The sequence below is a fragment of the Hirundo rustica genome, chromosome Z, assembly GCF_015227805.2.
Source record: "Hirundo rustica isolate bHirRus1 chromosome Z, bHirRus1.pri.v3, whole genome shotgun sequence".
In the NCBI taxonomy this organism is placed as follows: Eukaryota; Metazoa; Chordata; class Aves; order Passeriformes; family Hirundinidae; genus Hirundo; species Hirundo rustica.
In genome coordinates, this window is record NC_053488.1 from 8,733,737 (window position 1) to 8,758,027 (window position 24,291).

Sequence of the window (24,291 nt, forward strand, 5' to 3'; positions counted from 1 at the left end):
GGATCAAATCTCTGATAGCAGCTGTCTAAGCCCAGAAGGGAAATTTCCCACAGTAGCGAAATTTTCTGAAAATTTCCCTTTACTGCTCTAACAGCAACAGCTGTTAGGTTTCTGCTGGCTTCTGTGTTCAGAATGTTCTCTGAATCAGTGGTGTGGAGCAAACTTCTGATTTACAGCTATGGTGATTTTTGTCTCTATTTGGACCCCAGTGTAGGTATCAACAATGTAGATACATCATCTTTGTGGTAGGGAAATTACACTGAAAGATGAAAGAAGTCATAAAGTGAAGGCAAGTCAGGGTCTTCTGCTGCTATTATTTCTACAGAATCCAATAACTCATATTAGGCTCAGTCAAACACCTGGACTTCCTTCTTACTGATGCTGAATACCTCTAATTTGCAGTGACAGGTAGGGTTTTCAATGGAGTTTGAAGTACCTGTAATCTTAATTCAGTTTGCACTGCTGATACAGCAGATTCTGTGAAGAACCTCACTGTGAGTGTTTACAAAAACCAGGGTGGAGAGTTCCTGTTTTCCAGAAGGAGTTTTAGGATTTTGTAAGTATAATTAATAACAGAGAGCACAAGTGTCCTTCCCATTGTCATTAATAAACTTATTACTTGTGTTCAGCCAGTAGCAGTATAGGTGTTAGAATGCATAGGAAGTTTGAAGAGGAAGTGTGAAAAATAGACTGAAGACAGCGTAATATTGATGGTAATCATTATGCTTCTTTACAGAGAAGATGAAGAACTCTCTGCTGGCAGCTATCCTTTTACTTGTCAGAGGTGAGTTTTCATGTACTGCACAGCTTCCTGCCGCTTATGAACAGTAAAAATTCTTAATGCTACTCAAGGATTGAGCCCGTATGAGCAAAACCGTGACCAAATTAGATTCCGTGAGTAGGAGAAGCAACCACCAGCAACATTTTGCCCATTTCTTTCGAGGTTGTCTTGACCAATTTTTTTTTTCTTTCTTTCTTCTTTTTTTTCGGCCCTTTCCTTTTCTTCCTTTTCGCGCTCCCCAGATGATTCCTGCCGCTGCACGCACCGGGAATCTCCGTTCTGCCGGCAGCTGCCAGGTGGGTGGATCGCTCGGATCCCGGCGCCGTGCCGGGGCTCCTGCGGGCGCCCAGGGCTGCCGAGGGCCCTAAGAGCACGCCCGGCATTCCCAGAGGGAAAACCCGGCCCCGGCAGCGCGGACAGGTGTGTCCGTGTGACGGCGGGGCGCCCGGGCTGAGCCGCACGCCGGGAGTGAAAGCCGCCCTCCCAAAAACCCACGGAGCCGCTGATGTTCGTGTGTGAGGGATACCTCTGCTTTCCGTTTAACTGGGAAGTTGCTGCTGGTGGCGCGAAGGAATAGCACAGCACATTGTGATGGAGCGTTACGGAGCGGTGGGTGGCCGTCTGATGTACTTTGTGCTGGATTTATTGCAGACAGGAACATCCTGCTTGCTGACAGGTTCTTGAGTACACGGTGACACTGGGCAAGACATCTGCAGGAGGACTATGTTCTTCTGAAACTAGCCGTGGGTAATTTTCTAGCGCTTGCAATTAACCTGCCAGACTAAGCGCCACTAAATCATTAGTGTGAAAAACCAGATGCTTGGGAAGAAAACCAGAAAGTTCTAGAGTGAAAAAATATTAAAGGTGGGTGGTTTGGGGTTTGGTTTGTTGGTTGGTTTGGGTTTGTTTTTTGTGTTTTGGGGGTTTTTTGGGTTCTTGTTTTTTTTTTTTTTTTTATTATTGGAGAAACTGAACTGTGTTTTCTTCAGAACAAAGACTTTTTTTTCTTTGCATAGTTCTTGGAGCACAGTCATTATACAGCTAGTATCTATGCTAGGTCTGGGAAGAATTAACAATATGCATGTTAAGGGGGAGCAGTAGAGTAAGACAAAGAAAGCACTAGAGTAAAAATGAATGTGCGTGTGGACACTATTATCCACAAGCAGGACAAGTAAAAATAACAGTGTGCAAGAGTCATTATATTCATCTGGAGAAAGTAATGTGGAACTTCAGTAGACTGGGAGTAGGAGGATGCATTGTGGTGTTAGTTGAGCTAATACACTATTTCCACATACAAAATCTACTGTTTTTTCTTTGCTCTAATACCATAATCTTGTAGAGAAAGACAGGAGAATCTTGTAAAACTTAAAGCGCGAGGAGCAATACAACCCCTGTTCCTCTGTAAGCAAAGACAGGTCTGTGACACATAGACACTGTGTAGATCTGAGTTAATAGGACTCATTTCAAATAGTTTCAGGAGAAGTATATTACCAATGTATTGACATGAAGTATTACAGTCATTCCAAAAAGGTTTTGTTTTCAGGTGTTTCTTCAAAACAAGAATAAATAAACACTAAGTAAGTGTAAGGTTTAATTCAGAGTAAAACAGAAGAATGTTGTTGCTGTTCTCCCTGCTGTTGACAGACACCATGTTCATGGGTGAGGAGACCAAGATGTGGTTTGGTGGCCAGTCTAGAAAAACAAAATATTCTGTAATATTTTGCATTGCTATGGAAATAAGGAAGACGTGACCTGATCTCCAGCGTCCTGAAAGGAACCTGAAGTGACGCAGCATAACTTTATTAGAAAAGCATTATTAATTTGGTATGAGAAGTGTCATAAGGTGAGGGTATTAAAGTCAGTGTTATACTCATTTGACACATTTTTTTTTTCCAAATTACCTTTTAACTTAAATAAGCATTTGCCATCTCAATGATTAAAATAATGCCAAGGATACTTTGTATCTCAGGTTGTAGGAAGAAATGAGGACAAGAGAACTGATCTTTTAACTCATAGCCTAGGTTATGAGATAACATAACTGTGCTACAACACCAGACATACTCGTATTTACTTACCACATAGCAAAACATTTCTTATGCAACATTGATAGGCCTATCAGCAACTTATTAAACCTAACAGGTATGAAGGACATGTCACTCTACTCATCAGGAAAAATTCACCTTAAGCATCCCATGCCTGGTGAGATCCTTGTCTACTTTTCTGAACAACAACGAAAAAATCTGAGTCCTTTTCAAAAGTCCTTTAGGTAGTACTTTGAGACAGCATGACTGATTCTCCTGAACTCATAGTTCAGACAGTAAGGTGTGGGAGAATGTGGGAGAACAGGCAGAGATGGTGCTGGGGGCACTCTTGCCCTGATGTGTTGCAGCTGTGTCAATTTCCAAAGGGGGGGAACAGCCTTGCCCTCACAGCTATGGGTGATAAAAGAGTGAGTTATTTGGTGGAGCGGTCAGCTGGAGCCTGCTGGCTGTGCTGTGAGGGGCTAGGGACAGGAGGTTGTGTAAGGGACAGGAAGGGCAAGACATGGTACAAGGGACAGACAGGGTTAGGTGGCTGTGCCAGGGACAGGAAGCAGCGAACTGAAACTGCAGAAGGAAGGAAGAGAGAAGGAAAGAAAGAACCAGATCTGTGTGGAGCTACTCATGGGACTGCAACATAGAAAAGCTATGAAAGATTTTAGATGAGGTACTGATACTTGGAGCCCTCTGAAATTTTTGAAGGAGCACTCTTGAGTGCTGTGGCCATCTCGACTACGGCAATGACAGTAAGACACAAAGCAAAAGAAGAACAAGTCATATTTTATCATTAACATTTCTGATAAGAGATTTTTGCAATATTGACATAAACTTAACCGTTAAAGATAAAAAACAAGTTTCTTTAGTAATGTCATCAGTGTTTACTTTCACATCAACTGAAAAAACAGTATGTTCAGTTACAAAAAAAGCCCTGTATTTCTCTTTTAAAAATTAAAAACAAGTAATTTTATGTATAAACTTATGCTCCTCCTGTTTTATAATGCATTCTTTATAAAGCTGGCAGTATAAAAGCAATATTGTTTTTATCCAGCAATAGCATGTAGTTCTGAACTTCAGACAGAAATTGATGGTTTTGAAGCAATTCTGGGGTCTAGTTGACCAGTTCTAGCCTGGTTTTTATTTGGTTTCATTACTCTGAGTCCCTTTGAGTCAGTTAATGATTGTCTGTGACAGGTCTTTTCCAGTGCACATGTTTTCATCTTCCAGATTGGGACAATGAATTGGTGTGTTACAAAGAATTAAGTGAGGATCTAACCTGTACCTGGCTGCCAGTACCCAGTGCTGAAAGTACAGTTAATTATACTGTGTACTTAAAATGGTAAGTCTGAAAAGTAATCTCAGGAAACAAAAAGCTCTTATTGCTGTTAGATGTGAATCACATCTGCCAGAGTTTTGCTGCAGTGTATTTCATCACGTTATGGGTTGTTACAAAATGCCGGTCAATATCTTTCATCTCTTCTCATCAATACCTATTGATTTGTAAGAGCTTGGCAGGAGAGTGGTAGGTTGATTTTGACTAAGCATCACAAAAGCTGTTTTATCCCTCCACCCACAGCCCAACAAGTCAGAGAAAATATGACAAAGGGTCACGGGTAGAGATAAGGACAGGAAGAGATCCCTCAGCAATTACTGTCATGGGCAAAACACAGCTGACTAGGGAAAATTAATTTAATTTATTAACATTCAAATCAGAGTAGAGTAATGACAAATATAACTAAAACTCGAAACACCTTCCCTGCACAACCAACCCCCTCCCCACCCCCCCCATACTTTTCTTCTTACTGGGCTTAACTCTTCTCCTGAATTCTCTACCTCCTCCACCTCAGCATTGCAGGGGGACGGAAAATAAGATTTTGATCAGTCCATTACATGTTGTATCTGTCACTTCTTTTCTCTTCTGACTCTTCCTCTGGTCCAGCATGGGAGTCCTCCCACAGGAGACAGTCCATTGTGAACTCCTCCAACATGAATGCTTGGGGCTGCGTTTCTCCATGAGCTGCTCCAGTGTAAGTCCCTGGGGTGCCAGCCCTTCAAGAGCAGCCTGCTCTAAAGCAGGTCCCCCAAGGGTTCACAAGTCCTGCAAACCTTCTCCAGTGTGGATGGCTAGCTGCTGCTCCCACCTGCTCTCATTCCTCTCTGCCAGCTGCTGTTGGGCAGCAGTCTTTCCCCCTCTTTTAAATACATTATCCCAGAGGCCGGGATAACGGGCCGTGGCTGATGGGCTCAGCCTTGGCCAGCAGCAGCTTGGCCCTGAAGTCAGCTAGAACTGGCTTTGCTGTACATGGGGAAAGCTTATTGCAGCTTCTCACAGAAGCTGCCTCTGTGGCAATCTGCTCCCAAAACCTTGCCATGCAAACCCTATACGAAGTCATGATACATCTTACCATGCCTCCAACACACCGTTTAAAGAATTATTGCCAAAGATCAGCTTACTCAATTACCTTTATTTGCAGCTATTTTCTTTTATTGACTATTCAACACAGATGCGTTCAAAGTGGGGGGAAAAAAACCCCAAAAACAAACAACAAAACAAAACAAACAAACAAACAAAAAAACACAAACAAAAAAACCCCACACAGATATTGAGATTTTATTTTATGTATTATGTATTTTGCTATAGCATGTACCCAAGGAGATGTCAGAAGTGGAATGCTTTCTGGTAATTCTGAATTATCAGAATTTGTAGGGTTAATTTTTAACTGATTATCTCAAATATGGTATCTTCAGCTGCAGCTGCATTACAAAATTGAATTTCCTCATTTTATATCGAGATAATCTGGAATTTCCCATGAGATTAGGGGCACATTCAGAAGTAGAGACATGAGATCAGAAGACATGATCTTTGCCATGAGACTGTATCATGGGTACATAGAGTACAACACCGTATGCCGTTGGTAAATTCTGATATTCATTGCTGATTATTTTGCCACATAACCACCCCTAGTCATTAAAAATGAGCTGTGGTTAGAAGTATCTCCTAAAGCTAAGAAAATGTCACCACACTGGGAAATTCCCCAGAGTGATCATCTTTACATTGAAGAGGAGCAAAGCAACCACCTCAAGGCTGAGGTTACTCCCCCCATCAGTTTCAGTATTTTCTCACTGGAGGCAGCAGCAGACACCAATTTGCACTAAGCACCAAATTCCACCGTATATGCTGTCTTGCCTCTTGGGACTTCAAGGAATCCCAATGTTTTAGAAGGGCAGAAACATCTATGAAACAATTCTGTTTCTGAAGAGATGTTTTCAGTTGAAATATTTGTAAGCTTTTAAAGTCCTAAGCCAAGATCAGACTGTGCTGTTCCCAAGCTGCAGGGTTAATGGCATGAACAGACAAGGCAGAAAAAAGAGTGAAAGAGGAGGTCAGTGGGGAAAGAGGGAGACAATTCCCTGGCAAAGGTGTTGATGTTTCCAAGTCAGAGTCAGGATTTTACCCTCAGTCTCCTCAGCTTCCACCTGGTGGTTTCGAAGACAAACTTCCTATCTCTTCCTCTATTGAGTTAAAAGGAAAGAAAAAAACCCACATGTGAAAGGGCTTTTAGATTGCCTAGAAGAGGGCATCACCCCTTCCTGCAAGTAACATCAGTTTGATGTTGTAATAGTTCCTTGTCCTTGCTCCTTATGATTTAGTTGTCAGAAAGAAAAAGATTAAAGATAAACGCTCTCAGAAAAGTTCCAACCAAGAATTCAAAATCATGCTTTGAAATTTTAACGGCTGATTCACAACTAGCCTGAAGCAGAAGACAGGAAAACCTTCAAGTAGTTTTTCTCAGGTATTAAATATTGAATTATGATGTGTGAAATTTAATACTGGAAATACATAGCTAGGCAATTAGTATGCTAGCCCAGCTCTTCAAGAACACTGAACTTGCACAATTTTAACCTTGGAAAAATTTGTCCTATGTATGGCAGAGACTAAATGAGAGAGACAGGAAAATAATTAGGCAGCAAAGTTGTATGTAAGGCATTAAAACTCTTGGACTTCCTGTGCTGTGTGTATTAGGTATACCAGGAGAAATCTACAGGGCTGAGGGCTCAGGTGACATTTAAATATCTCTGTCAAACTCTGATGATTTGCAGGAACAGAAGTCAGAAGATAAGCATGTAATGCGTAACAGGTTTTTCATAACTTTATGGTAATTTAGGTTCATGTAACTGGGAAATTTTGCTGTTCAAAAGGAGTTTGGACGCCCCTGTTATGGGAGGCAAGTCTTTATGAAATAATTTCTAACCTAATTTTATTCCTTCAAAATGCTCTATGTATCCTGCTGTAAGTACAAAATAAGGTAATACGGATCTTGTTGTAACATGCTATGCCTTAAAAGTTTAAGGAATTAAACAGTTTTCCACCACACAGCATAAGAATTTGCATATTTAAATTTGTTAGGGTTACTGGGGTGCTGGAATTAATCTTGCTGTTTCGAGGTGAACCTTCAAGATTTCCAGAAGTGGAATTATGTGTAGCAGTATCTGGAAAGTTATCAATTACTGTAATTTTACTTTCTTGGGCAGGGGAGGAAAGAATAATTATAATCCAATAGAATGTTCTTCATTCTACTTCTTTTTCTCTGAAGGAACAAAATACGAAAACTTTTTCAACGAAACACGTCATCACCTTCCATCACAATAGAACGAAAGAATCTCTACATTGAGAGACTTGTATCCATTTGGATAGCAGTGAATTATGCCCATGACACCTGTGCAAAAGGGAAGAACATCTCAGTTTTACCAAGTAAAGCAGGTACAGCATCTTCACGACTTGTGTTACTGCAGTGCCAAGCTAAAGCTGTAGTCTGTAAAGATTATTTCCAAAATTTCAGCTCCCAAAAAAGTCTTGTTATTTTTACTGATTCAGAGAGCTAAGGTGCAGTTTGACTTCCTTAGATGAGGTTAATAAGAGAAGTCTACCATGTTTTACGGGAGGGGGGAATATTTAATATTTAATATTAAATATTCATATCCAGAAAAATAGATAGTAATATTTGTATACTGTATTTAACCAGCTTTCTATGCTCTCTTTGATGGCTTTCTGAATTTCTTTATATTGGTTGCAGAGAGCAGATTGATTTAGCACGGTATACCTAAGGAAACCTCGATAATAAAGAATTAGAATTTTTGAGAAACCTTTTCAAAATTCAACTCCTTTCTACAGCCACTTATCAATTACACGGTGCTGCAAGAAAGACATAAAAAAGCAGCCCTATTTATTATGCTCTTTAGATGTTTATTTAAAGATTCCCTACCTATCTGGTCACTGAACTAATGTTAAGATCACAAAACTCCACCTGCTCAGATTAATCATGGTCCAAGAAAAAGCAATGCTTCTCCCTGCTGGGGGTTAATACCAAAACAACCCAAATTATCAATATAACCTTCACTGAACAATTTTGGCCATAATGCTTTTATTGGAGAGGAAGATTAAAGTAAATTTGCACTTATTTAAAGATATTCTGGATATTTTTTCTGCAATTCATGATTACAGGTACTCTCGTCATTATGGTTTGCCTTTCAGCCTCACTCAGAATAGTAACTGCTCGGAAAAAGAGTGTTCCTGAAATCAGTAGGAGCATTCACAAAAGAAAGGCAAGAGGAACAATAGTATTTTGTTAATACCATGAAGATTTAGTAATTATTCATTTCCAGGGTTTTTTTAAGTTTTTGAGGAGTGTTTAGTATTCTGTGCCAAATCTTTTAATTTTTATAGACCACACTCAACAGAAAAAATTACCAAAGCTTTCCTGCTTCCCTTCCATTTTTAACAGCTGTTTATCCCCCATTTTAGGAAAGTGCTTGTCACCATCTAACATGAATGCTCATCAGATCAGAAACCAGTTGATAATGAAATGGGACCTGCCCACAGCTCATACAGCATATGAGCTGAGATACAGAGAGGCGCTCACAGAATCTGCCCCGTGGACACTGGTAAGTACTTCCAGATGACAGTCTCATGAGGGTATAAGGAGTCTCAATGTCAGCTCAGCTGCATATGTTATATGTAGCACGAGGATTGCAAGGCAGCGCAGCAAGGAGTCACTTTGCAGGCAGATCCCACTGCCCACAGCAGACCTATACTACAACTTTAGTTTGGTTCTAATGGATCATTAAATGTTTGGAAAATAAGGAATAGTAGCTTTAAACAAAGTAAAATAGAATAGAATAACATAATAAAAGCATGTTATCTGGTTCATTAATCTGCCAGTGAGACACTACAACTACCAGTGATGGAAAAGCTGGATATCAGAAATGCCAAGTCAGATCCAAATCATGCCTTCAGTGATTTACAATGTCACTCTTTTAGCTGGTGTCATTACATTTTCAAACAGATAAGGTTGCCTTGTTTTTTAAGGTAATAATTCATACTTTACACACTTTTGGTTTGTGTAAGTATTCCCGATTTTCTTCCTTGAGAATAAGAGAAATAGCTTCCCTGTAAAACAGTCATAGAATCATGGAATGGTTTGGGTTGGAAGGGTCCTTGAAGATCATCTAGTTCCAACCAGCACTGCCATGTGCAGGGCCACACTCTAGTCAGCCAGGATGCCCTATCCAAACTGGCCCTCAGCACTTCCAGAGATGGAGCATCCACAACTTCCCTGTTCCAGTGAAGAGTTTCTTCCTAATATCTAATCTAAACCTACTCTCTTTCAGTCTACAGCCATTGCCCCGTGTTCTGTCACTATGTGCTCCTGTGAATAGTCTTGCCCCATCTTTCCTGTAAGTCCTCTTGGGGTACGGGAAGGCAAAAATTAGGCCTCCCCAAAAGCCTTTCCAGACTGAACAATGCTGATTCTCTCAGCCTTTCCTCACAGGAGAGGTACTCCATCCCACTAAACTGTTTGGTGGCGCTCCTTTGGATTCATTCCAGCAGGTCCATATCCTCCTGTGCTGGGAACCCTCTCCCTGAAAGTTGGGAAATAAACTCTCCATCTAATTTGTTAGATTAGGAAGCCAACTTTATTCTATTAGTGGTCCTGAATGCATGGGTGATTTTCTTCAAAGCATGCATGCCCAGTAACATAAGACACCAGGTTATATTCCTGAAACTATTGTATTTTCATGTTTCCGGAGCACGTGCATATATGCTAATTATTTCCACTTGTTTGGATATGTTTTCGGATCTTCTGACTAACCTTTTCTCCTTGGGAGTATCTCAAATATGTCATCAGGTCATAATGTACTCCTCTTATCATTCTTTGCTCTGATACACCATCCTTGTTCTCAAAACTAAGATTTTAGTTAGTACATATTAAATCACTGATAGAAGTAAACAAGAAAACATTAACTAGAACATGTTTATTAGTCACAGATGTAGGGAGTTAGCACAAGGCCACATTAATCTCTGGTATCTGTACTAAGCACTGTATGTACAAAATTAAGCATAACAAATGTAGGGGTCATGCTCTATTGTGCTAAAATTAAAAGAATTTCCAGCACCTTCCTCCACTGCTGCACAGATGTCCTCTTACAGAACTGTTCAGTAACAACCCCAGAGCTGATGCAGCTCTGCAGGTGGGGTCTCAGCAGAGCAGAGCAGAGCAGAGCAGAGCAGAGGGGCAGAATCCCCTCCCTGGCCCTGCTGCCCACACTGCTCTGGATGCAGCCCAGGACACGTTTGGCTCTCTGGGCTGGGAGTGCCCATGGCTGGGTCATGTCCAGCTCTCACCCTGCAGCACCCCCAGGTCCTCCTGGGCAGGGCTGCTCTGATCTCTCCATGCCCGGCCTCTGTTGATACCAGGGTTGCTCCTGACCCAGGGGCAGCACTTGGTCTTGTTAAACCCCATGAGGTTCCCATGGTCCACCTCTGGAGCCTCTCCAGGTCTCTCTGGATGGCACCCCGTCCTTCAGGAGTGCCAACAGCACCACTCATCTTGGGGTCACCTGCAAATTCACAGAGGGTGCTCTTGACCCTTCCAAGTCATTACTGAACATATTAAATAACACTTAAAACACCCACTATGGACCCCTGATGGACACATCTTGTCACGGATGCCCACTGGGGTTCTGAGCCACTGACCACTACCCTCTGGACACAGCCATCCAACCGCTTCCTAATCCCCATAACAATTTACCCAGCAAATGCATCCCTATCCAATCTGGAGAGAAGGATGTTGAGGGAGACAAGATCAGTTCCAGATGCATTTTAGGACATGCAACACAGCTCAGCAACAGGGCGGTACAAAGCTAAAGGGAATATGTAAGAGATGGAAAATGAGTCATGATTTCAGTAATGTCTGCCTGTAGCAGCAATGGCTGCTTTTCCTGCCCCTTCCCATCCAGCATATCAAGCAAAGGCTTCTCCAGGAGGCAGGTTCATATGCATGATTTATATCACTAAGTCCCTGAAACTGTCTGTTTTTCAGCTCTGTTATTTTGATATGTGTTAATCAGGTCTTAAATGTGCATTTATCAAGTAGAACATAACCCCAAGAAGAAAACTGTTTAAATAGCAACAGTCCACACTTCTTGGGAAACTCTGCTCACCCAGGAGCCTCTTTGCTTTCTTTTTACTACAAAAACCTCCCTTTTCTTCCTTTTGTCTCAGAAGACTGTTCTCATTTCTCCTGTAGCTGACTACTGGTTTATTTAGCTGCTTCAGAAGATGAACTTTGAGAGGCCCATGCAAGAAATGTTTTGTCTCAGTATAAAGAATCTGCAGGCCTTGGAAAGGTCTCCTTCACTTGCATACAAGTCTTGGACCATCCTAGGGCAGCCAGTTACCCATGCATAGCCCACCCAGTAGGGCAATAGATAGACAACCATGTGCAGACGGTCTGGTGCGTGGCCTGTGGAAGAGCAGAAGGTTAAGAGCAGAACAGATGCATGCCCTGCAGGTTTTGGAGACACGGGAGGTGAAAGATTCACAAGAGTACTCTGAAGGACTAGTAGAGACAGCCACACTGGGTGATGCAAATGAGTGGAGACTACAGGTCATAAATATTCATTATCTCCCGGGTCCCAACTGATGCTATGAATTTCGGCTGTAATTTCTTCCTAATAATATAAAGCAGGCTACACTTGCAGATGAGTGAGTATGGCCATACATGCACAGAAGATGTATAAAGCTAGTGTTTATCAACAGTAGGATAAATGTACCTGTAATGTAGTTTCATATTTGAGTTCTATATCCTTTCCACTTGCCTCTTTCTCTGTAGAGATTTGCAGTCTTTCTGTAATATTGTGGGTAGAGGGATTTTTTTGTGACCAAGCATTTTCTATTAGCAAAATTATATGGAGTTGTCATGGACAGAGTTAATACACTTCACTCCTATGAAAGAAGTAGTCATATGTTTATTGATATAGAACAGAAATGTAGGGAAGCTTGAGAGTAAATGTGACAGGGGTTTAACAAGAGTAGATGGCGAAGAGCACTTGATTACTTCGTAGAGAATATAGTCAGACAGAACTGTGAGGGAGACCTTTTAACTGGCTCATGATACTTAAAAAAGGCTCTCCTTGCATTCTAAAACTCTTCTCAGAGCGCCTGCAAGTCTAGTTGCTTCTGGATTCAGACTTAGTCCCAGATCTGGTCAAGTTTATGTCTAAAAGATTATATGTGCACAATCAATCCTTTGTATCACTTAACTGAGATTTAAAATTTTCAGTGTATTAATTTCCAATTCACTTATCAAGTATCTGATGAGATGAATACTCTCTCACCCTTGAGGAGTAACCCTAAGAAGTCAAAAAGTGTCCTTATTCAAGAGATCCTGTTGTACAGCCCACTGCTGTGCAGGAGAGCTCAAGAGGGCTGTCCACCTAAAGGGTAAGATGAGACCTTTGAAGACATATACGCATGCCTACTTCAAATATTAGTTTCTTCCAAAGCTGACTTGAGTCAAATCTTAACCAGCACTATGATTGGGTGGATGAACTGTTAAAATTAGCCCTTGTCTTTCATGTTGTTATCTGTCTGCCTCGAATCGACTTTGAGTCAGATGCTGGTCCAGACACATCTGTTATGACTGCTGACAGTGGTTATCACTTGATCAGGATTACAGGAAATTAAGGTCAGGATGGAGGGGAAGAGGAGGGGAGGGAGATGAGCACACTGCCACAGAATTTAATTAATTAACTTTAATTTAAAAATAAAGCAGAATTTAAATAGAAGAGCTGCTCACCTTACAGTGGGACTTCGTTGTTTTTTGGGGGGGGGGGGGGGGGGGGGGCGATAGGGAAGAGTTTAGGTGATAACAACAGTTTTGTATCATATTTTCTCTTATTTTCTCTGTATTTTTCAGGTCAGGGTTTTTCTTAGATGTGGGTGGTGTCTTTTCAAGAAAAACTCCTTTCCCTGTAGTTACTCCATCCCTGTACAGATGGCTCCAGTGCCCTCATCAGCTGCAGATGCAAATCTCTTCTGCAGTGCCAAGGCATAAAGGCAGCCACACATTCAATCTAGTCCTGCTGTTTAAGACATCAGCCATGTGGATCTATTTAGACATAATGACACTTTTAAAAATAAGGGCTTTTTTTATATTTAGTTCTCCCTTGACTTCTTGTTCTTGAGAATCTTAAAAGGGCTCAGAGTTAAGCAAATTTTTATTTTTCAGTACATGTAATGTCTAATTGATTTAAAAAGTAATATTTAGACCAGATTATTTGCTGTCTTGAGTGAGCAGAACGAGTTCATGAAAAAGAGAGTGTTGCCTTGAAAGAATGAAAATACCTTGATTAAAATGTGCAATAATTCCTATTTGATGACAGGAACCTCTACCTTCAGCTGAGTCAGAAGACTGGTCTTAGGCTGAGAAAACAATATGATGTTTTAGTGCTGTTACATAAATGAATTTTTTTTTTTTTTTAGGTGCCTCTAGGAAGCAATGCTGTCAATGTCACCATTTCAAATTTAAATGCTATGTCCTCATACATTGTGCAGCTCAGATGCGTAACCGAGGATGGTCTCAACTGTGTTTGCATTTGGAGCAAAGAGATTTTGGTCCCTCACAGTAAGTGAAATATAGCTTCATCCTACTGGTAGTAAGTATGAATGTAAAGGCTTTTCCAAATTCTGTGTCATATGGATAGCATTTTCAGAGATTCTTGAAAAAATTAGTATCAGAATTATTCATTTGAGTGCACGTCTCCATCTTCTTCCATGTTTACCAGAACTCATGAACAAGCCAAGAATATCATATAATGTAACTACACAAGTCTCTCCAGGAAGAAGAAGTGTTCTTCTGAAGTGGGAGGTAAGGTTCACTTTGATTCTGGGTACCTTCTGTTATGTATATGCTATTTATTGCACTGCAGGAGAAAACAGACTTTCTCATTGCATTGAGTCTACACCTGGTATGTGAAAGGCATCAGATATTGTATGCTTGCTGCATAACTCTTTGCATTTATATGCTGATGATTTAGGTGCTAGAAACTAACAAGGAAAAATTACATCAATTTATAATGTTGAAAAATTACTAAAACTTCCCTTCTTTTCCAGGGAAAAGCTTGTCTTCCTTTTTAGAGCTTCCAGCTTCACCTGAAATTCCTCACAAGACATTTTAAATTATTAAATTGTCAGCCTATGTTACTCCAAAAGTTTCCAATTATTTCATTAAGATAACCCAGCCTCACAGCTTCATGGTATCTACCACACACTACTAATTTTCTGCCAGACATAACTGACAATCTCGACATCAGAAATAATCCTTGAAGAATTCACAGGCCTTCATGTATTAAGTTTCTGTCTATGTTGCAGTAATTTCCATTTCTGTGAACCCATTTTCCAATCTCTTATTAAGATTATTACAGTAAAATAATGAGTGAACCACCACCAGAAATTTCTACCAATGGATATTTAACACGTTCCAAATTTGTAGCATAATTACCAGCATTTCTCTTTAAAGAGACTGCATACCTAACCAACCCCTAGTAGATGAGGATACCCAGAGGCATAAATTTCAATTAAATCCCTCTCATTAACTTTCAAGTTCCTGATAATGAGGGATATGTTCCACTGAAATGTCGAGAACGTTACAGCTGCTTCACTGCTGTTATTACTGATTGCATACACATAACTAAGATCTCAGTTAAGGAAAATTCTTAATCCTGTACTTAAATTCTCTCAATTTAAGCATGCTCTTAATTTTAAGGAAATGCTTCGCTTCATTGATTCCTAATGACCTAATTAAAACAGTATGATTATATCCCCATCATTAGAGGCTGCATTTTGTTTATACAATTAAATTCCTCTTGATATTCTGCATGGGACATAACAGCATTTATAGAATAATAATGTTTTTCCCCTTGCTAGGTAGCACAAAGTGAGAATGTTCTTGGATATTTTGTTAACGTGGAAAGAATACCCAACAGCTGCAGCCACCCACCAAACCACATCTCTCTCAAAGACAGAGAAATTCTTGTTAATATCTCCATGGCTTACTATAGAGTTAATATTTCCGCCTATAATGAAGCAGGAGAATCTCCACAAGCCACCTACATTGTCCCAGAATTCTCTGTAACAGGTACTTACCTTGTCATCTATTCACCATAATGGTGGGGAAGTTTTATGACCAGTCTCTAAGGTTACTTCTTGACAGACTTTGGGGTAGGTAAAAGCATTCTCTTGAATATTTATTAGGCTAGTATTTTTACATACTAAGAGCCAGAATTGTTTATTAAGAAGATACTTCAGTAGATGTTAACAGGCTAGTAATTTAATATTCATTTTAGCACCTCTTTCTTTGTCAAGCTAGAGAAAGTACCATGTGCTGGATCTACTTAGGAAAATGGTTTTTGGAGTGTCCTCAATATCAAGTAGGTCCCAGTGGTTTAAAAAAAGTTTGAAGAACTACGTGCAAGTCTAAGTTCTTGAGCTAAATAACTGTTAAGGGATCTGCTATTGTCCTTTATTTCAGTATTGCTCTAACTGGAACATAGGAAAAGGAACAGATAGGATGTGCATGTCACATTAGGATGTACATGTCACATCCTAAGGAAGATGTAAGTTTTTCTCAGCCCTAAATAGTCAGTATTTTCATTTAAAGAATAAGACTTACTGTGTAATGTCTTCCTTACAATATAACATGTGTTATAGTTTTGAGGTGTATTTACTGCAATATATGAAGAACCTCTCTTACAAAGTAAGATTTTTATTAATTGAGCTCTAGCGTTCACAATGAAAAAGTGTGCAAGTACCCTTGTTGATCTTCAGATAGTTGCAAATGATTTCTTATCCAGAATTTTCTAACACTCTCCTCATGCTGTTCTCCTTTTCCTTGCAAAGAGGTAACAACTTGATTTTGCCTTTACATTTCAGTAAGCTCTCTTCTGATACAACACATCCTACCAATTCAAGCCACCATTTGGCTGACAATTAGTTGTCTACCAAACCTCTGAGCCTGTATTTCACAGCTCTCTCCAGATGCTTGTTTCTCTTTAATTGTACTTCAGTGCAGCTTCTCTGTATCTATCACGAATTACTGAGAGGACACTTGCATTAAGTGCATTCTTAAGATAAATTCCTTCTCAGCATATACAACTTTTTCTCAGCTACTACAGTCATTTTCCTTACAGAATCACAGAATCAACTAGTTTGGAAAAGACCTCTGAAATCATTGAGTCCAACTTATGACCTAACAGTACCTTGTCAACAAGACCTTGGCACTGAAGTGACACATCTACTCTTTTCTTGGACATCCCTAGGATCAGTGACTCCACCACCTCCCTGCACAGCCCGTTCTAATGCCCAGTCTCTCTTTCTGTGAAGGATTTCCCTCTAATGTTGAGCCTAAACCTCCCATGGCACAGCCTAAGACCGTGTGTCTTGTCCTATGGCTTATTGCTTGGGAGAAGAGAACAACTCCCACCTGGCTACAGCCTCCTTTCAGGCAGGTGTGGGGAGTGATAAGGTCTGAGCCTCCTTTTCTCCAGGATAAACAACCCCAGGCATCTCAGACAGCCATCAGCTCCCTCAGAATTAATTTGCCTTTCTTGTATTTGCTTCAGACAGAAGAATGTTTATGTCTCTCACAAGGTCCTCCTCTTACCTCAAAATGGCAGGTTGCTCTTTTCCCTCCTCAGTGTCAGTCAGAAGGTCTTTCCTGCTTTGATAGTTTGTCTTTTAAAATGCCAAAATCTTCAAGATCCTTTCAGAAAATGCAAATTATATTAAATTTGAAATCATCTAGCTATGATCTGTCATTAGCCCCTTCTCCTCCACCCCTGCTCAGACAAGCACTATCTCAGAGTTACTCTACATATAGCAGCTACCAGTGGCCCACAGGAGGTTATTTAGCAACACCAGACTTCCACCTGAGGCTTGGAACAGCCACTTAATTTCAAACAATCAAAAATCAGGAAAAGTCTTGAACAGCAATCAACACTCTAGCCCCTAGACACCACTGCAAGGTAGTAAATGCTAAGTTTCCTCTACTGAAATACTAGACTTATTATGATAAGTAAGTCACTTGCTATGATAAATACTTAATGAATAATCTTTTTTAAAAATGCAAACAGAATAAAAGAAAGAACAATAGGGGAGAAAACTGTTTTCCTGTTTATTGACCTTTAATTGTGTATTTGTTCACAGACTTGCCTGGTCAAATCCATGTCAAAAGCCAGGGAACCAACGCAGTCGTCACATGGACTCCAGAATACAATCCAAAATGTTTTGTGGTTGACTGGGGCACTGGTAAAGAGGATATGCAAATGAAAATAATAACTACGGCTACCAGAAATTTCACATTAGGTAACAACAACCACCACACTTCCTACGGAGGCACCCTTTCATTTCTTGGTTATTTTTGGTAGGGCAGAGTAGGATTTTTGTTCTGCTTTCAAAGGCAAACTGAAGATCCATCCCGATAAGTATAGCTCTTAATATTTGTCCAGTACTGAGTCATCATCTAATGCTTAGCAACATTAAGGTAGATAAAAAGCAGAGTTTTCACTAGGGTTCTTCTGGATACTGTTGGGCAAGAAATGCAGCTAAGCTACTGGTACAATGCCTCTCCTTGCCCATATTCCAGGCAGACATACGCATTACTGGCTTTAAAAAAACATTTCATCTTGTACCTTGATAAGCTTATCTTTCAATATAAATCACTCTGTTACAGACTCCCTAAGACTAATTTCCGTTTTTATATCAATGTCTATTCTTGTCAAAGCCTAAGTTCTCAACTCCAGTATTCTGCTTACCATCCTAGGCATGATGGGCTTCTGTCAGGGATGTTTTTATGGAATTCACAGACGTTGAAATTGAATTATGGAAAAGACATTGAAAATCTTGATTAAAATCATGTAGGTAATATTTGCAAAGGCAATTCAGCACTGGTTTTTATGTACAACAGAGAACATTTGGCTTCTACAAAGTCTTCTAGAGAGTGCACTGTTTACCTTGGTCCTTCTGCGATATCTGTAGTGCCACATTACATCTAGGTTTTTTGCGTGGGTTTATATATTCTAGCTTAGTGGGAGATACCTATCCCTGAAATAAGATAACTACAGCCAATTCAGTTCTCAATTTCTCCTTCAGCAGTTAAAACCTCCCAGAGGGAAACTGTAAACACATCTGTCATCTTCTTTATAACTTTTCAGTAAACCTTGACATACCTTTATTTGCTTTCCAGACAATTTTCAGCCGTATAAGTTGTACAAAATAATGGTACATGCATCTGATGTGTGTCAGTGTGAAAGTTTCATAAGACATGAGAAGACTTTTGGAGTGACCCACTTTTACTCCGTTGAAGGAGGTATTTCTCCCCTTTGTATAACCTCACTCTCTATATTTCTTCTTGTTTCCTATTTGCAGCACTAAAAAGGAAGACTACTCAAAATTTCTTTTCCAGGTGACTGAACATCTTTCTCCAGTTAGCATTGCCTTTATTCTTAGAAGTTATGTCCTGGCAGTGAACGACCTGAATGCTGTTCCTCACTGACAAGTCCACAGAAGTATTTTTATTATGTGTGACATTACCAAAAATAACAGAGAGTCTAAGGCCCATGTGGCTCAAATTTAAATTAAATCAGATTTTCCAATCCTAATTTCATAGTGTCTTACATTACAAATTGAAATTAGTATGGCTGTTGCTATTGGAATAAAATATTCATAGTGAGACAGTCACAATTTCTGACTATTTCGGTATTGCTTAAGGTGAGGGTTTTTTACTCTGTGGGAATTTGCCTTTCTCTTGCACCCTTTACATTGTGTTTGTAGGATCTAGAATCTGACAAGAACTGTGATGGAAACAGCTAGGTTTCAGTCTGGTATGTCTATTGCACATATATTGATGCAGAACTCAAATATCTGGGTTTTTAAGTTCCTAGGACCGGTCCCGTGAATGTGACAATTCTGAATATCACAAAGCATTCTGCACTTGTGAAATGGACAAAAATAGCTGCAGAAGACTGTTTGGGCTTCCTCCAGGGATACAGGATCAGTTACACAGATTCTTCCAGGAAGATGTCTCCAGGTAAGCCACCATTGCCAGAACAAAGCAGCAGTTCAGAGTCATGAAAGAAAAGCTTCATTCAGACCATTAAGTCTACTGAGTTATTTACAATTACTGTGCAAATTGAGTGCTCTGCTCTCAAAGGTCAGCTCCTGGTTAGGCTTTTAATGCTCTAGATGCTCCCACAAACACTTAGGATTTTCTAGATATTATCTCAAATTAAATATTGCTATTTCCTTAAAAATTACATATCTAAGACTACAGCAGAATTCTCTAGGAACACTTAAAGGAAGACATACATTTTCAGTATTACGATTTCAGTCATAACACTTTTATGTTTCATTACACCTCATCCAAGTCTGAGCCTTTCTGTAACACGTAAGACATGCTATATTTCATTTTTAAACACAATTAGTGTTTTGTATATATTACCTGTTTCCAAAGACATCATTATAAATTTAATTTTGGAAACACTTTCTTAAACTGGGAGTTTTTATGTCTAAGTTTGGACTTGATAACCTTAAAGGTCTTTCCAACCTTAACAAACAACAACTGATTAAACTTCTACACATTTGTAATAAGTTAATCGTTGTGAATTCAAACTACTTGAATTTTCATTAAAAAAAAAAACAAACCTCATATTCTTTTGATAAACATTTTCTTGCTGGTTGAGAGTGGAAAGTCTCTTTGTCATAAGTAATAATACATTAACTTTGTACGTTCTGACTTTCAAATAAAATTGAAGACATGCTAGGAAAGACAAATATCACCTAAGAGCTGGCAAAGGGAGATGGTAAGAGTTTTATAATACATGTTGACCTATGCCTTTAGAGAGCCATAAAAAGTATTACGGGGATTCTATTCCACTACAAATACCTGTCTGAAATCAGAAGAGGAGGCAGAATGGGAACATCCAGGACTGAACCTAATTCCTTTGTTTTTTCCTCTGCCTTAACCAGTCAATACATGGTGCCCAACTGCCTTGTTTTCCAGGCAGGAAATATAATTTTACTGGAGAATTTGTGGGAAGGAAGTCCACAGACTACAGCATCACATCCACTTCTGTGAAGATCTTAAACCCACAGCAGCAGACTTGAAAAGTAATTTTTGCCCCATTAAAGTCATCCTTACAACATGGCAGTTTGTACATTACTCTGGCCAAAGGAAAAAGTCCATCAGAAAAGAAAGGCTGAACTGAAAGTCCCACAAAGGAGGTAAAGCAGAAAGCACAGCCCTGTTTCCATACCAAAGGATGAAATGGCATAAGTCAAGCTGAACAACTACTGACAGCTGGAGTGAAAGTATATGATAAGGGCTAGTCCTAATGTTAACTGTTGCTGTCAACATAAAAACAACTGTTCAGCATGTTAGATATATTTTCCTCTCATGAAATATACACTACCTTCTGTATTCATCACCTCTGGTGGTTTGACCCTGGCTGGATACCAGAGCCAGTGGATGCCAGAGCCACTCTATCCCCTCTGCAAGTGGACAGGAGAGAGAAGATGTAAGAAAACATTCAGAGGGTTGAGATAAGGACTAGGAGAGACCACAGACCACTGTATGGGCAAAACAGGCTTGCCCTATTGAAATTTATTGCCAGTGAAATTCAGAGTAGGATAATGACAAGTAAAACAAACCTTTAAAACACCTTTCTCCTCCACTCCCTCCTTCCCAGGCTCCATCTCTTCCCCACCAGCAGCACAGGGAGACACAGAGAGGGAGTTACAGGGAGTTCATCACAGGTTGTTTCTGCCATTGCCCAGAGAGAAGAGTCCTTCTCAAGCTCCACCATGAGTTGCCTCCCAAGGGAGACAGCTCTCCATGAGTTTCTCCAGTATGAGTCCGTCCCACAGTTCTTCACTAACTGCTCCAATATCCACAGTGTTCACTTCCTACAGGATGAAATCATTCAGGCACAGCCTGCTCCATCATGGATCGCCCACAGGGTCACAGCCTCCTCTCAGGCATCCACCTGCTCTGGCCTGGGGCTCCTCCAGGGGCTGCAGGTGGATCTCTGCATGCCCAGGGACCTCCATGGGCTGCAGGGGCACAGCTGCCTCACCATGGTCTGCACCACGGGCTGCAGGGGAACCTCAGCCTCAGCTCTGGTGCCTGAAGCACCTCTTTCACTAGCCTTGGTGTCTGCAGGGCTGTTCTCTCACGTGTTCTCACCCTGCTCTTCTCTGTCTGCAACTACATTTGCACAGTAACTTTATTTTTCCTTCTTAAATCTACCACAGAGGCACTACCACCATTTCCAATTGGCTCAGCCTTGGCCGAGGGCACCTCCATCCTGGGGCTAGCTGGGATTGGCTCTGTTGGACTTGGGAAGCTTCTGGAGCTTCTCACAGAAGCCACCCAGGTAGCACCCTTGCTACCAAAACCTGGCCATGCAAATTCAATACAGCCTTGGTGTGCTAAAAGCTCATGCCTTTAACCTCTGGATTCAAAATGTGCATTAAATATTTTGGAGAAATATTACGCCCATCCAAAGAACATCTGCACAGCATTTGCACAGTCTGGTTTCCTCCAGATGAGGATCAGGGCACTGAAATTTTGCCTTTTCCTCAGTCAACTACTGATACGTGCTCAACCATGAGAGTTCATCTAATCATCTCCTCAACCCTCTTGCATTTCAGCTGTTACTCTCAACTCCTCTATCACAAGTTACCATCTCACTGGACTGAAGGAAAGGACCACCTATCGTGTGCAGATTTCAGGATTCACTAATGCTGGAGAAGGACCTCTGACTCTTTCACAACCTTTCAGCACTCCAAAATATGGTACTGTGGAACTATTTATGCATCTGCATTACCCTGCATGAATCTTTACTTTATGTTGTCTCTATGCTCACTCACAAGATTTATTATTCAACCCTCAGCTACTGAGAGCAAACACAAAAAATTGTTCCTCTGCAAGAGGTAAACTTTGTGTCACAGAACTACTCTCTCTGTATTTCATTACCTAGTATACAGGGAAGACTTAGCCAGGGTTCTTCAACTCTGAAACATTTTCTGACCTTTTTGTGCTAGCTATGTGCACATGTCTTTATTTATTGACGATTGCAGTCTAGATTTCAGCAGCTGAAATTTCTGCCTGTGACTAGTAACGTTCAATCACCTGCTCTTGGCAAAATCCTGAGCAATCACATAAAATTGGCTTCCTGAGCCATGAAATGCAAAAATAAAATATTAAGTACATTTCAATTGTTCCTAGTGTGGGTGAATACTAAATCAAAGTACCTTTTTCTTTCTGATTATTTAAGTATATTTTAAATTACAGGTCCTTTAGGTCACTGGCAAAAGTTTGCTTTTCTCAGAAGTGCCTGGATGGGCTAAGACCAATACTGTAACATTTAAAAAGTCTAAAAAGCTTAAAATCATATAGGGTTGGTTAAACTTAGTCTTTCAAACATTTTTAATACTTCATCAGTTAAACTAAAACTAAGACTGCGACAGAATATTTTGGGTTGGTTGTTTCACCACAGCTTCCCTTAATGGAGATTTTTAAATAGAAAAAGAAAGAAACTTGCTAAGATGGTATCAGTAACCTGTGATATTCAGAGACAGAAGTAGGAAAGAGTTGCTCCCCACAGCAGCTTTTTGTATTAAGTGAAGGAGGTATAAAACCATAGAACTGAATAGTCAAAAGTGTAAAGCAGTGATAAAAACAAAACAAATTTAAAACCTTATTTGAAATCAACAGGATTTGCAGGCCTTCTCCCCCCACTGAAAACTTTCTCTTGTCAACACAAAATATTAAAGTCTCTCCCTGGTGTTTTTCTTCAGGTCTCTATTTCAGTTATCCTACCAAAGAGATATTTGGAGAGTATTCAATTTTTCAGTAAACTAACAAAAATGCAGAGTAAAATTAATACACTTTTTAAATTTGCATAATTACACTGAATTTAAACATTACATTCATTATTTTTGCACTCCCCAAACATTTCACAGGTCATTTAATCCATTAGAATTAACTCAGGTTTCTTTGCTATAAAAAATGAATTTCAGCAACAAAGCAATTCACAGCTTTCCAAATTAGTTTTTAATATTAGATAGTTGTTCAGTTTAAAAAAAAAAAAACAACTGGAGGATGGGTAGGAAAGGAAAAAAGCAAGTGCCTTTTTTTATACAGCTTGTCAATATCAGTAACACAATCAGTTCATACTGACCACACTCTACTGGCACTATTTTTAAATTTTTTGGTGCCTCCAGCTATAAAGAAGACATCTACACTGAATCACTCTTAGCAACAAAGGTAGTTTTGTTCCTGCATTAGCCTGAGCATTTTATCAACTTTCATTAACCTCTCAAACACTTTCTCCACTTTAGGTAGGTGGGATATCCATGGAAAGTAACTTGAGCAAGTATTAAGAGGAAATAGGAGACAGAGGTTTGCATCAAGGATTAACAAAAGGCTGATTACATATAAAGTGGTCTTAATTATCCTAAAAGGTAAAGCATGGACACCAAATAAATACATGTACTGTGCCATTGCTATCAGGACCAGGCATGACCTCCCCAAAAAAAAACCCCTAAAAAAACCCAAAACCCAACCAAATATAAACTCCCCAAACAAAACAAAAACCCAGACAAACAAAACAAAAACAAACAAAATAACCCCCACGCAAAAAAACTCCACCCAAAAAAACCCACCCAAAACTAACTAACCAACCAACCAACCAAAAAAACCCAAACTAGTAATTTCTGAAATAGATTAAAAGTCACTTTCACTCAAATAGTTTATTATTAAGTCAGACATGCATGAGGGTCCTGACCTATTAAAATAAGCTAAAGCTCACATAACAGCATGGGGTGAAAAGAAACACTTGGCATGCTGGGGAGAGGGGCAGAGAAGAACCATCTGAAATTTAGCAAAGGCAAATGCAGGGTCCTGCTCCTGGGGAAGAACAACCCCAGGCACCAGCACAGCCTTGGGCTGACCTGCTGGGGAGCAGCTCTGCAGAGAAGGACCTGGGGGCCCTGGTGGGCAGCGAGCTGTCCATGAGCCAGCAGTGTGTCCTGGTGGCCAAGAAATCCAATGGGATCCTGAGGGAACATTAGGA

The 24,291-nt window shown here is 40.1% G+C and overlaps 1 protein-coding gene across 1 annotated transcript in view; it reads left to right on the forward strand.

The window, feature by feature from the left end:
• Positions 1–741: 741 nt before the first annotated feature.
• LOC120765482 (interleukin-31 receptor subunit alpha-like) overlaps positions 742–24,291 on the forward strand; it is a 31,077-nt gene continuing 7,527 nt past the window's right edge. Inside the window, exons 1-12 of the mRNA XM_040090392.1 lie at positions 742–784; positions 1,024–1,077; positions 4,045–4,156; positions 7,413–7,579; positions 8,621–8,760; positions 13,643–13,784; positions 13,945–14,027; positions 15,086–15,296; positions 17,363–17,521; positions 18,402–18,524; positions 19,092–19,244; positions 21,866–22,009. Coding sequence (XP_039946326.1) covers positions 742–784; positions 1,024–1,077; positions 4,045–4,156; positions 7,413–7,579; positions 8,621–8,760; positions 13,643–13,784; positions 13,945–14,027; positions 15,086–15,296; positions 17,363–17,521; positions 18,402–18,524; positions 19,092–19,244; positions 21,866–22,009 — 1,531 coding nt within the window. The remainder of the gene's footprint in view (positions 785–1,023; positions 1,078–4,044; positions 4,157–7,412; positions 7,580–8,620; positions 8,761–13,642; positions 13,785–13,944; positions 14,028–15,085; positions 15,297–17,362; positions 17,522–18,401; positions 18,525–19,091; positions 19,245–21,865; positions 22,010–24,291) is intronic.